This window comes from Agelaius tricolor, unplaced genomic scaffold (genome assembly GCF_023055355.1).
Source record: "Agelaius tricolor isolate 1412-34295 unplaced genomic scaffold, bAgeTri1.0.p SCAF_51, whole genome shotgun sequence".
Lineage (NCBI taxonomy): Eukaryota > Metazoa > Chordata > Aves > Passeriformes > Icteridae > Agelaius > Agelaius tricolor.
In genome coordinates, this window is record NW_027269311.1 from 860,348 (window position 1) to 874,119 (window position 13,772).

General features: G+C 49.5%; 1 protein-coding gene across 1 annotated transcript; it reads right to left on the reverse strand.

Moving 5' to 3' along the window:
* Positions 1-4,572: 4,572 nt before the first annotated feature.
* LOC139604471 (uncharacterized) lies at positions 4,573-13,053 on the reverse strand. Its single transcript, XM_071455625.1, has 7 exons — positions 13,006-13,053; positions 11,136-11,452; positions 10,170-10,332; positions 8,677-8,886; positions 7,452-7,662; positions 6,789-6,870; positions 4,573-5,532 (listed from the first exon to the last, which is right to left on the reverse strand). Exons 1-7 carry the CDS (start codon positions 13,051-13,053, stop codon positions 4,998-5,000), a joined length of 1,566 nt encoding a protein of 521 aa, XP_071311726.1. The 3' UTR covers positions 4,573-4,997.
* Positions 13,054-13,772: the final 719 nt, after the last annotated feature.

The window sequence follows — 13,772 nt, forward strand, 5'->3', positions numbered from 1 at the left end:
AAAGCTGTAGCTTAAATATTATTTAAAAACAGCTTGAGTGGACCTCCTCTTCTTAAGGCTAAACAACCCCTGCTCTCTCAGCTGCTCCTCACAGGACTTGAGAGAGACTGGAGTGTTATGGTTAATGGCTTAAATATTGCTATAAAGAACTTTTTGCCCATTGTGACAAAACTGTATAGAGAAGCTGAGACCCCCAAGCCCACCCTTCCCTGAAAATGCCTCCTGACTGGAACTTGGCACTGGGAGTTAAGCTGCCTAAGGGAACTTGAGACAAGATAAAGCTGACACTAGCATCCCATTAGCTCAGGTCTGGGGAGAAGTGAACAAGGCTGAGGGAGAAAAATACATCCCCACTAAAGCCAGACCCAGCAGCTGTGCTGAAAACCAGCTCTGTCTGCCTTCAGGCTGGGGAAGTCATAGCCACAGACTCGTCTGCTGAGGCCAGGTTTGCACTCAAACCTCCCATCAACAGAGGGGGGAGGAGGAAATTCTGGGCGTGTGGCACAACCTCTGCTAAGGGGCAGTGGACACCCATCCTCCCTCAGGCAAACTGGCTCAGCTCTAGAAGCCCCCAGCCCCAGAAGGCCACATCCAGGGGACCTTCCCATGAGGGGCAGCTGAGGGGGTGTCATAACCCATCAAAGACCTCCAAAGTGCCCCCAGAGCCATTCCTGAGGCCTTGCACCAGACGACTGCAGGGCATGCAAAGTAACACAACAGATCTGAAAAGCCACAACCCAATTCAGGGCAGACTCAAAGGATATCCTAGTGCTAAAGATTTTCTATTATTTGAGAGTAGCAAGAGACAGAGCCAAACTTGCCCCACCCCAGGGAGCTACCTGGGCAGTGCCACCTTGCCCAAATCTGCATTAATCCTTTGGAGTCTTCCATTTTGTGAGGCCTCACCACAGAGAAGACCAGAAGAGGATTGAATGGGATGGGATCCATGGAATGGGGATATTTTCTACTAAATCTCTCTCTGTCGCTCTCTTTCTTCCCCCCTTGCCAGCTCCCTCCCTCCCCCCCTCCTTTTGCTATTTCTTTATCCCTCTCTCTTCCTCACATTTACTGTTCCATAAAATCCAAACTATTGACTTTGGCACATGGTCATGTTTTGCACCTTAATCCAGGGGCATCTCCTTAATAATTTTAATAACTAGATCATAACAACCCCCTGAAACTTGAACAGAACTCATTCACCTATAAGTAGTTTAAATAAATACTATAGAAAAAAAAGGATAGACTAGTATATTTAGGAAATGTTGCATTTCTTCGGTGAGACAAAAAGCACCATCAGCAGACCATATATGGTTCATCCCCTCAGCTGTACATGCCACCAAACTGAAGACTGGCATTATCCCATCCTGTATTTCCCTCTGGCATTCTCTTTCAGAGCAGAGATGTGACAAAACCAGAAAGTACAACCTGAGTCAATCTTTACCTTCAAACGAAATTCAGGACTCCCTCACAAAGACCAATGCTTTGTAAGTTCAGGACTCCCTCACAGAAACCAATGTTCTGTGAATTTAGGAGTCCCTAGCAAAAACCAATGTTGTGCGAGTTTCCGAGTTGCTCACAGAGACCAATTCTCCGCGAAATCACAGGACTCGTAGAGACCAATCTCTGCGAACCATTCGCTTGGCTAATGCCGAGTGCGAATGAGCAGCAGCGCCGGCTGAGGGCGCTGAGGCCACGGCGCCGTCACAGACGCTGAGGGCCCGGGCGCGGTTACCGGGCAACCGCGGCACCGAGCCTGGGGCCGGCCCGGCCCGGGCCGCCCTGCTTTGCAGAGGACATTGGCACTTTTGCTGCTGACTTGGCTTTAGTGCTTTCTGACGAGTCTTTCTGTATTTATGAAAGATTAAAATGTGGTGATAAAGGCACCTACGGCACTGCTCTTTGTATAGCACTAGGATGCTATCCTGGCTGGAGCCCCAGCAGGGGCTGAGGGAGCTGGGCAGGGGCTGAGCCTGGAGCAAAGGAGGCTCAGGGGGGCCCTTGTGGCTCTGCACAACTCCCTGCCAGGAGGGGACAGCCGGGGGGTCGGGCTGTGCTCCCAGGGACAGGGACAGGAGCAGAGGGAACGGCCTCAGGCTGGGCTCAGGCTGGGCACCAGCAGGAATTTCCCCATGGAAAGGCTGCTCAGGCCTTGGCAGGGGCTGCCCAGGGAGCTTGGCAGTGCCCATCCCTGCAGGTGTCCCAGGAAAGGCTGGAGGTGGCACTCAGGGCTCTGGGCTGGGGACAAGGTGGGCATCGGGCACAGCTGGGACTCCGTGGTCTCAGGGAGCTTTCCCAACCTTGATGATTTCATGAGTCTGTGATTCTATGAAGGGATGATTCAAACCAGATTTTAACTCCAAATATATCATACACAAATATTACAAAGGTCAAAATTCACGTGAAAGAAATTTAAGATTATTCTTTAAGATTGAAATAATCATTTGTCAATGTTGCATACAACATTGTTACATACAATATTGTAAAGCCGTATAAAAGAAGAGCTTTGTTACCCTTGTAAAATGATGGCTCAGGCCTGCTGCTTCAGCTAAGTACAGCTAACAGCTAGCCTGACAAGTTCCTGTGAGAAAGGAGAAGAAAGAAGAAGAAAGACTTCTACCCAGAGCTTCTATCCAGGAGACAAGAATGTAAACCTCGTTAGGGAGGAAAGGTTTTGATTAACATGTACTTTAGCAACTACCAACCAAGGAACCGAATTGCAGTAAATTACTAACCAATTAAAATGAAAGACAATGCCTTTAGAAAACCATATAAATGTGAGCTGTGAAGAATAAAGATGGGCTGTTGTGCATGAAGATAGCGACATGTAAGGACAGCATTACATGAACTACCCTTGGGTTTAACATCTTCAGTGAAAAGTTAAACTGGACCTGTCTATTAGGAAAGGATTATTGGTTCAAATTTTCTTGTCCTTGAAGAGAATTCAAAAGTCTTTATAGATATATTACTGCTTATGTAAATACAAACACCTTCATGTTAACATGTAGAGATACATTCTGATTAACATTATTGACAGACCAATGGAAGAGGAAAAATAATCAGATTTTATAGGCTGACTTCTTCCCTCTAATACCTGGCCTTTCTGGCTGAGATGCCAGACTCATGACCATACTGCTTAATTCTTTTTCAGTTAAAGATGATGCAGAGTTGTGAGAAAAGCTGTGCCTCCAATGAGGCCTGGCCTTGTACACATCTAGTAAAAAAGATATTTCTGTGTTTGAAGTTTCTCAAAAGGCAGATCTTTGCCGTGGAAATGCAACTCTCAGTCAGTGACTGTGTTGGCAGAAGATGAAATAAAATGCAGCTTGTGCCTTTTCTGTGTTTATCTTTTTGTGTGCGGGTTTTAGAGTTTGTTTTGTGTTGCTGCCTTTGCCCTGCTCTTTTCCCCGCGGGTGTTTTGGGGGAGCAGAGGTGCAGCGGCCCCGGGGGCGCTGTGGCGGCCGAGCCAGGCGAGCCCAGAGCGGGCCGCATTCACGGCCGCAGGGCCCTGCTGGGATCCATGGATAATGAGAGGATTGGCCCGCGCAATGAAGGGATGACTATTGTGTGAATATTAAGAGAAGCTTTATTGATGTGTAGTTATGTCATTGCACTTTAAATGTCCTCTCTTCTCCCCATAGTTTCCCTTTATTGTAGGGCTTTCCCTCTGCCCTGTGGGCGGCACAGGCCCCTGCTCTGGCGCAGAGCTGCTTGATTACTTCTGTCTGATAGGAGGCAGGAGCCTTACCTACTGTGTTTGTGTGCCTTGAAAACGTGTTGCTATAGGGTTTTTTTAAGTTTATTTCGTTTTCTGACTAAATTCTGATTCTTTTATATAGTTTTACAGTTACTGGAGAGATTGAAAAGCGGTAAATGCAACGCCTTATTACCTATCAAATTTTAACATGGTCTGATATTTTTAACAAGAATGCTAACAAATTTGCCATATAAAATGATGCCAGATACAGTCACAAAAAGCTGTTGGGTTGTTCAGCAATATGCTAAATTGCACGTTATTATATTTATTTTCCAGTAACCCTGCACTTTAAAAAGTCGTACTGAATTTCTGTTTCCATGGAATTTGCAGTTCCCATGAGTTTTTCTCATAACTGATTTACTTAGAATTCCAATATGCTTTTTACAACTTTAATCCCTCCAGTACACCATCATGCTGTTATTTCATTTATGGCTTATTCACCTTTCAGTTGTCTAACAGATAACCAGGGAAAACCTTCATGAGATAATACCCTCACAAGAGTGAGCTGTTTCAACATCAGAACATAGGAGCCTTTTTTAAATGAATGAAAAGGGGGAGATGTCATAGACAGGTAGAATAATGATAAAAGAAAGGCCTTATGAAATCAGGCCTTGTTCTGCAATATTAACAGCTGGCCTGTCATCTCTTCTAAGTGCAGAGAAGCAGTTACAAGTTCCCATGTGAAGCTATTTTGAGAATGAGAGTTTGTTAACAATCTGTTCTGAGGGTGAAAAACAAATGTACCTGCAACAACAAGGGATTTGTCCCATGAGAATCAGTGCAGAGAACAAGTAAACAATACAATAGAGAGATTTGATGCACAAGTAAAATATATTTTATTAACCAATAGCGTAATTAGAAAGAAATCTATTAACTAATTAAAGTTGCACACGAGGTCTGAAACTGTAGAAACTGAGTTGAGTGATTAAAGAATAATCTTTCCCTGCCTGAAAAAACTGAGTCCCAAGAAGGGGTAACCTCCCCATCAGCACAGATGATACCCAGTCATTGTGGAACATCATCATCTGACTGTCCCCTCTGTAACTTTGCTTTGCATCTCCAGCTGAGATGACTAAAGATTGCTTTGGTCTCTACATTTTTGTTCAGGTTTCTTCTTCACCTTCTCCTGAGGCTTATTGGTCTTCTGACCTTTGTTTCCAGCTGCATGCTGGAACTTGTTTCCCTTCTGGATCACAGGTATCTGCACAGTACCCTGAACTCTGTTCCAGTAGGAGAAATTCTGCTACAATGACTCATAGATCTGAAACCTCTGGATCAAGTTCTCCATCTCAGCTGCGTCCTCTGGGATTTCAGATTCTCCCTTCTTTGGGGCTTTGGTTCTCCCCTTCTTTTGGGCTTTGGTTCCCCCCTTCTCTGGGGCTTTGGTTTCATCCTTCTTTGAGGTTTTGGGTTCCCCCTTCTCTGGGGCTTTTGCTTCCCCCTTCTTTGGAGCTTTGGTTTCCTTCTCTGGGAATTTGGTTGCCTTTCTCTCTGGGGATTTAGTTTCCTTTTCTGGAGGTTTGTTTTTCTTCTCTGGGGGTTCGGTTGCCTTCTTTAGGATTTTCGTCTCCTTCTTCTCTGGGGGTTTGGTTTCCTTCTTTTCTGGAGGTTTGTTTTTCCCCTTCTCTGGTTTTGGAGGTTGCTTCCCCACAGAGACACCCTTCTTGTCCTTCTTCCGCTTCTCTTCCTCCTTCCGCCTTTCTTCCTCCTTCCGCCTCTCTTCCTCCTCTAAGGCTTTTGCCTCTTCCTCACGCTTTTGAGCCAGCTGCTTCAGCTCCCTTCAGCAAACAAAACAGAAAAAATCGCTGAGAGTCCCCACCAGAAACTTGGGCTCAGCAGTCCTGGCCGGCCCTGCACTTCATTCCTTGACCCTGAGGCCAGGCAGAACCACGAGACCATTTCCGTGAATTTTTCTCAACCCACAGAGGTTGGGAACATCCCAAGTGATGCCATTGGTGCAAGGGGACCTCCAGGACCAGCCAAACCTGAACCTTGCCATCATAAGGTCTTGGCTGTGCAAGCTCCCTCTTAAGGCACAGCCAGACACCTCCAGCCCACTGCCAAAGGCTGATCCAGCAGCTCTCTGTGCTGATGCCTGAAAATGCTCTTTGTCTCTTGATTTCCCAGTTTAAAGCAGATCACAGATTGCTGACATCTGCTTATCTCTCCTACAATTCTCACTCAGCTCATTCAGCACCCCTCAGGGCACAGCCTGCTCCTTAATGAGAATAATCCTATCAGTCAGAAAGCAAAGGCTGCAGGAACTCCTCTCCTGCAAGACAGGCTCTTGTCAGCCAGATTTCCTGCAGGAACCCAGCTGTGAGCAAGCAAACCGGTGCTCTCTGCCATGAAAGCCATCTGAAACAGCCTCATCTGTCTCCTCCCCATGAAACCAACTTCAGCCTGGGCTGAAGGAAGTGCTGATACACAGACTTGCTTTAACCAGCCTCCACTCTCAGCTCCACACTTTGCCTGTGTGTCCTGAGCTGGGCTGCCTTGCTGGAGCTGAGCTTCTCCTGGGCTGGCCTACTGCTGCAGCTGAAGGGGAGCCTAAAGGACGTGAGCTTCTGTGGGTGGTGTCCCACCATAAGGAGAAGCCTGGCAGATCAGCATTGCAAGGACTTGCAATGCTGTGGCAGGAGCAGGACCCAAACCAAGGTTTGCTCTGTGCCCCACACCTGCCCATACCACAATCCCACTGTTTTGGTGAAGGAAGATGATCAAGAAGGTGCAACTCAACACCATGGACCTAAAGACACCTCTAGAGGCAGTGCCAAGGCAAGCCCAGAGCCCAGCTCCCTGCAGGCAGCATCTAAGCCAGGAGGGCTCAGCACTCCAATAGAGAAGAAGATGTTGTGTCTCAACAGAAGAAGGTCCTTCCTCTCTTGGGAGCCAGGGAGCTCAGAATGGCCATCCCTGTGCTGCTTCTGGCCTTTGCTATGCAGCACCTCTGAGCTCAGAGTCCTTGGAGCAGGGAAGCCCTCCAGGGACAATAACCCATGGAACAGCAGTAACCCATGGAAGCCTTACTCACCTTTTCCTCCCTATGAGCTTCCTTTCCAGTGCTATTTTATCCACTTCTGCTTTCCTCTGCAGAGCTTTCTCTCGCTGCAGTTCTTTAGCACAAAGAGGAGAAACCATGAGTGACTGCAAGCTGACCTGGGTGCTCTGGGTCAGCTGCAAGGATTCACAGCTTTTCCTGACCCAGCCTATCATCCCAGGAGATATTGGGGAGCTTGTATCCCTCCCCAGAATTCAGACAATCCCCCAAGCTATGGCCGGGCAGTAAAGTCCCCATGCCCTCGGATCCCAGGAAAGGAGACTCGGTGAAAGCAAGATGAGATTGTTCTTTTGTTGCTAGGAAGGTGCAAATATAAAAGAGCCAGTGATATTAGACCTGGTCCTACTGGCTGAGAAACTCATCCAGCCCTAGTCTTTGTGGCTAAGGGACACAAGGAAATATCCTGATGATTTCCCCAGTCTATGGCAGGCAGATAGGAGCTTGCTTTGGCTACACTCAGGGTTGGTAGAGGATGCCACAGCCCTTCAGCCAAGAGCTCCTCCACCAAGCTGGGGAACAGGCAGCTGCTAAAAGAATGGGCTTTCCCTGGAGAGCAAGGTGACAGAGAGAGTTCAGGGTGTATGGGCTGGACCACAGGCAAAACAGACACCACCAAACCCTCACTGTTTTTCTGACCTGCTGCTGCCTTGCCCATGGCCTTGGCCTTGGACTCAGACTCAGCCCTGGCCTTGGCTTCTGCCATGGGCTTGAGCTCTGCCTGTTGAGCCTTTGGCCTCCTGTGTGCTTCGTGGTCCTGCAGCACCTCTGGAGGCAGTGTCTCACCCATGGCACGTGGAGGCATAACAAAGCTCTTTTGGTACTCAGACCCCACTGCCATCCGCAGGATCTGTATGTGGAGGGAAGAGAAACCATACGCAAGATTCCTTTTCTTGCCTTTCATCACACAGACTCAATCAACCCATTTTCTGTCTCCTCCCTTCCTCCCAATAACACCAACTATTTAGTTTAGGTCCTCCCACAGCATGTCAGCAGAGCTGGCTTTGCCCTGGGGATTGCCTCCATCTCCCTGGCACAAGCCTGGGAATGCTGGAGTGCTGTGAAGCTTGGGCAGCGTGTACATGGGGACTAGACCTGCCTTCTCACCTTCTCCTCCTCAAGGTACTGCTCATCAAAATCCAGTGAGTGAGACTCACAGGGTACCTGCACAGCACCAGGCAGCTCTGGCAGCACACAGAGCTGTGGTAACAACCATGTGAGGGCCAGCAATAAATGAACCAGGGCACACAGGCCCTCTGCCCTCTGAGGGGTCACCCACAGCCAGGAGAAACAGAGACAGCACTGAGGCATTCCAGGAGAAAAGGCACCTGCATGCAAGTATTGGCAAGCAACATAGATGCAACAAGGGAGTCACCCAGGGCAACACAGACAGGGCCAGCAGCTGGAAATATCTGTGGGCTTTTGACTGGAAAAGAGTGAAGTGGGGATTATTCTGGGACAGTCTCTCCAACGGTAGTGACTGGAAGCCCAACTTCTTCCCTTGATTATTGTGTGGATTAAGCAAGAGCTTTAGACAAGAGCATCTCCTTGGAGGTCAGGCTTTAGGTGTGGATCAGCAGAGAGATGTCTCAGGGACACACCCCTCAGAGCACCCCCACTGGGACCCTGCCTGCCCCAGAGGCAGTGTTAGGTACCCTGAAAAAGAGGCATTCCCAGCATTGTGGAGAGGGTTGGAGATGGCCATTTTAGAGCAGCTTGGATGCCAGATGTGTCCCTCAAAGGTTGGGCTTCCAAGCCCCAGAGCCAACAAAGGGGCTGGGAAGGGAGCCCTGGAGCGAGGTGGGCAGGAACCTGCTGGCCGTGGTGCCAAGGCAAGGAGCTGTGCCAGGGATGTGTGTGGTACCTGTAAGCCACAGTTGATCTCCTGGGGCCTCACGGAGTAGCGGACACGTGAGATCTCCCCGGTCACCAGCACCTCGTAGGTGGGGCCTCTCTCCACGTGGCACAGCGCCGTGACATCGGAGATGGTGTTGAGGTGGCCAGAGTAGGTGAAGGAGACCTGCTGGCTCTCACCTGGCTGCAGCACACCTGACATTGGCAGGATACTGAAAGCCTGGATGGAAGACAGGAGAGATTGAGCTGTTGAGCATGGCAATGGATGCAGAGGAGCATCTTGGAGCAAAGTGCAGCTGTACCTGGAGGGGCCTATTCCCCAAACACTGCCAGAATCACCCTCATCTCATCCTGCATCCATGCCACTGACCAGTGCAGGGACCATGGGGAAAATCTTCTCCCACACTCACAGATCAATGCATTAATTAGTACATTACGTGAAAGTGACCTGGGATGTCTCCTGGCAGTAGAAATTCTCTCTGATGCACAACTTGCCTTTAAAAAGCATTTCTTACTGCTTTTAGAAAAGGAGGAGGCTCAGAGTGAGAGCTCTCGGAGCTGAGCGAAGGACTCCAGCCCAGCTCATCTGACTCCTGAGGCTCTTCCCCTCTCTCTGATTTAAATGCTGCTTTCTCAAGGTGCTACAGCAAAAGCTCCTGCAAAAGTTTCCTATGGACCACCTGAGGAGTTCCAGGGGGAGCAGTGCCCTCCATAGGTGCTGCAAAGTGTCCTTGGGCAGCCCTACAACGTGTCCTGCATGGCCTCTCCAACTACCAGTTCCTTCAGCAGCCCTTTGTGATGGGCCTGCAGGGATGGGAGGCCCCTCTGTGGCCAATGCTGAGGCCCACCAGTGGCACTGGCAGCTCCAGCCCTGCTTGCCACACTGACAATGTGCAAGTGAGACAGATTCCCTCCTGCCTTCTCTGCTTCGAGGGAAGGCTGCGGTTCGTCCACGGAGCTGCTGATTCCCTCAAACCCTACTTGGAGGCGGGGGAATTCAGGAAGTTGATCTGATTGCACCTGAAAAAGAAGCCATTTTCTATGCTGGGAGGAAGAGACAGCCACGTTGCAAAGTCTCCGTTTGTAAGACAGCTCCAGGGCCAGCAGTGCAATAGCAGCTCTGGGTGAAAGCAGAGCCCTGCAAACAGGGAGTCTGGCTGCCTTGGGAAGAGGCTCCATGGAGATCAGGACTCATCCCAGCTGGCTCTGGGAAGGAAGCTGGAGGCCTTACCATGATGATGCAGATAAAAGCCTCTTCTTTCATTGTGAAGGCAAAAAATCCCACACTCAGCACAGGTCTGTAGGACCTGAGTGAGCTTCTCCAAGGAAAACTCTCCTATTTCTCCCTCCCACACAGCCCGTGTCCAGCCACTGGCCCTGCTGCCCAGCCCACTGTCAGGGCACAGGACAGCAGGGCAGCAAAAAGGGAGCTCAGCACGAGCATGACTTGGTGGTGGCAGGCTGGGGAGGCAACACAAGCAGCAGATGTACAAGAAAATCTACCTTGTCTCTTAAAGACTGGGTAAAATCATCCACTTCTTTCAGCATTCTGGCTGCCTGCTCCTGTCTCATCTTGAAGTGTCTCCATCGAGATGCTGGGGACTCCAAACTGGTATTCTTCCCTTTTGGTGGTTGGGGTTTGAATTTAGGTGGGCAAAGCTCATCTCTGGAAAATAAGAGAACTATTGTGAAAAATGCCAATCACTTGTTTTCAAAATTTTAAAAGTTTAATAGTAATAAAATGGTTATAAAAATAGTAATACAATTAGAGTAAAAATAATTTGGACAATTTGAATTAGGACAACAAATGGGACAACAAATACAAAGAGTTACGGACGTCCGGGTACCTTTTTCTGGGCAGCACGAGCCCGAAAAAGGACCCCCACTAACAAAGGATTAACCCTTGAGAACAATAGCCCGTTGCATATTCATACACTTCATACAGGATGCATCAATTCCATTCAAACACAGGATTCTGTCTGGTCTTCATCTACTTCTTCCTTCTAATCCTAACAGTGCCTTCGAGGCGGGAAGAAGTTCATTTCTTCTGATAAGAGAGCAATAAATTCTTTTCTCTGAAAGATTTAGCTGTCCTGTGGCTGCTATCTGGTTCGAGTGCCTCATTCCTTTCTAAAAAAAAACCCCACTGACATAGTTCTTCTTGTAACTACAAAAGTTACCTTTTAATTACAAGACTACAAGGACTAGGAGCCCTTCATCAAGGTGGACATGGTCTCAGGCCACAGAGGTCTGAGAAAGCAGCTTTCACCCCAGCTTTCCTTCCCAGGGGAAACCACTGTGGGGGCTGTGCAGCACCAAAGTGGTGGAAAACCTATTCCCTGAGCATCCAGCCTGAGCACAGCTGCTCAGTGCCATTTGTCAGATGCCAGGCAAACAGCTTTGCTCTTGGCCAAGTACAAACAGGACACAGCAAGAAGAGCTTCAAGGGGAGGCCAAAGGTGCACATACCTAAACCTGGTCACCTCGCTGTCGGAACGGAATGACCAGCGGTACTGGACGGGCAGTGGGCTGCAGTTGGTCATCTCCAGGGAACGCACTTTTTTAGTGCCAGCCACGATGCAGCCAAACTCCACGGAGCTGGGCTGCATTTGGAGATTTGGGAAGTGAACTTCTCCCTGAAGGGTGATATGCTCCACAAAAGGATGGCCCCTGACCATGTCTATCTTCAGAACCTTCTCTTTTTTCCAGCTCTTCAAATCCAGTTCATAAGCTGGGTCAAACACGATGTAGAGATGACAGGTCTCCCCTACATCCACTCTCACAGGCTGCAAGGAGATGAGCAGTAATTAATCACCTGTGGGATGATGTCCCAAGGTCTGACAGCATGAAACAGTCAATGCTCCAAGTGACCCCAGCACGGGCTTCTCAGTTCATGGTTCATCTCTCTCCAGCAGGGCTCTGGCTGCAGGCACCACAGTCCAGTCCAGGATCCCTCAGGCTCCCGTTTCTGTGCTCAGCCCCAGTACAAGGGGGTGGCTGCTGGAGAGCTGGCATGGCTTTCCAGGAGACACCTTCCCTGCATGGCTTGCCCAGACCCAGCTGCCTGCTCCCCTCTCCCTGTGCCTTAAAGCCAGGATGGATCTTCTCAATTCAGAGAAGATTTTGATTCCTTCAGCAGCTTTGCTGATGCAGCTCAGGCCAGCCCACTGCTGATGCTACAGAATAAACTTCTTGACTCAAGGAGCTCCCAACAGAAAGGCACCACTGTAGAGAGCTTTTTGGATAATTGGTTAGCTGAGAAAGGACATTCCGATGTGATACCGATGGATAAGGGTAAGAGAAACAAGCTGGGAACTAAGCAACCGGTGCCCAATTACTGACGAAGGTCACAGTGACCTTCTCTAAAACGGGAAGACGGGGGAGAAAATTGCTTGCCAGAAAATGTAGCTATCCCAAGGTAGAGAAATTAGAAGAATGTACACATAGAAGCAAAATAATTGTTAAGAGATAGAAGTAGGTGTGTTTGATCTAAGTGTGCTTTAACCAATAATGAGCTCGGCTTTTGCAATATGTATAAGCTTCATTAACACTAATATAAATATGTGTGGAGTTTCAATAAACTTCGAGATTTGCTATTCATCGCATATGGTGTGTCGCATCTCTCCCGCCGTTACGACAAATGGTGACCCCGGACGTGTTCCTTCGGGACTAGCCACGGTCGGAGGCGTGAAAGTCAAGTGCAGGTCCTTTCGCGGCTGGGGACGGCAAAAAACACCGCTGAAAAAAGAAGGTGTCAAGTGCCCCGGGTGAGCTCAGAGGAGTGCCCGGCTGCTACGTGCTGCCGGACCTGAATAGAGCCGCAAGAAGCGCGCTATCGTCGTTAAAATGGATAAAGACAGGCAAGCAGCATATGATTTATTTACTGACTTTTTACGAGGGCGTCAGATTAGAGGAATAGATTTACAGAAAGAACTTGCTGGGTTGTTAGCTTATGGGTGTGCACAGGGGCTTTTTCGTAATCCACATACAGTGCATGAATTGTCGGAGTGGCGTATATTCGGGGATAAGCTGTGGCACGCAGTCATAGATGACGATAAGACCGCGAAAAAGTGGGGGAAGTTATGGCGAGTCGTTCATGATGAATTGCTAAAATACCAGGCAGAGGAAAGAGCTGCCCGGCAGGCCAGTGCAGCTCATGAAAGGAACAGGAGTTATGGGGACTGGTTTGGTTCCCCGCTGCCTCCTGTTACGTCCACAGTCAATCTGCCGCCGGCATCGCCTTCTACCTTAAACGGCAGTTCCCCACCCCCATCGGTGCCTGCTTTAAGCAGCACGGCCCCGCCAGCTTCGGCGCCTGTTTTGACGGGCACCCCCTCACCGATTTCAGTTCCTGCCTCAGGTGGCGGTCTGCCGCCAGCACCGGCATCTGCAATAAGCAGCGGCTCCCCGCCAACCCCAGCCCCCGCTCCAGACAACGGCTCCCCGCCGCTACCAGTTCCTCTTTCGGGCAGCAGCCCCCCCCCGCGTGTCCTCCGGCTGTGCCGTCCGCGCCGCCTGTCCCGGTGTCAAACCCTACACCTCCTCCGCTTAGCGGTTCGACCGTCCCCGGGTCAGACGGTGACCTTGCAAGGGCCGTTGCTCAGCAGCGAAGGGAGGCATGGGCGGCGGTAGCTAAAGAATTTATGGACACGGGGGATGAGGAGGCGAGATCGGCTGCTATGGAAATGGCTTGCCCAGTGGTTTATTCTCCCCTGGCAGGGGGAGGGTTTCAAGCCACAATAACTGCCTTGGATTGGAAACTGTTATCGCAGTTATGATCCATGGTTAGTCAATTTGGAGTAACTAGTGAACCCACAAAACTGGATTACATCTGGGGCACTCAGGTTTTGCTGCCGGCAGATTGCAGGACAGTAATACGGCTCATTTTTACTCAACACCAACAGCTTTTGTTTAATGCCCATTGGCACGCGATTTGTCAGCAATGTGTCGCAGTGGTACAGCAACCAGGGGATCCGTTATATGGGGTGACCCTGGAGGAGTTAATGGGGTTCGGGCCGTTTCTTAGAACGGAGGCACAAGCATTGATTGGTCCCGAGAAGTGCAGAGAGGCTATGCGGTTAGCACATTTAGCTATCGATAGAATTA

Coding starts and splice junctions, on each gene's coding strand:
- LOC139604471 (XM_071455625.1), bottom strand. CDS start 13,053: ATGCCGGTGCTGGCGGCAGACCGCCACCTGAGGCAGGAACTGAAATCG. Junction 8,887..10,169: donor CCCAGTCTTTAAGAGACAAG/GTAGATTTTCTT, acceptor TCTTCCATCCAG/GCTTTCAGTATCCTGCCAAT. Junction 7,663..8,676: donor AGATCAACTGTGGCTTACAG/GTACCACACACA, acceptor CTCCACATACAG/ATCCTGCGGATGGCAGTGGG.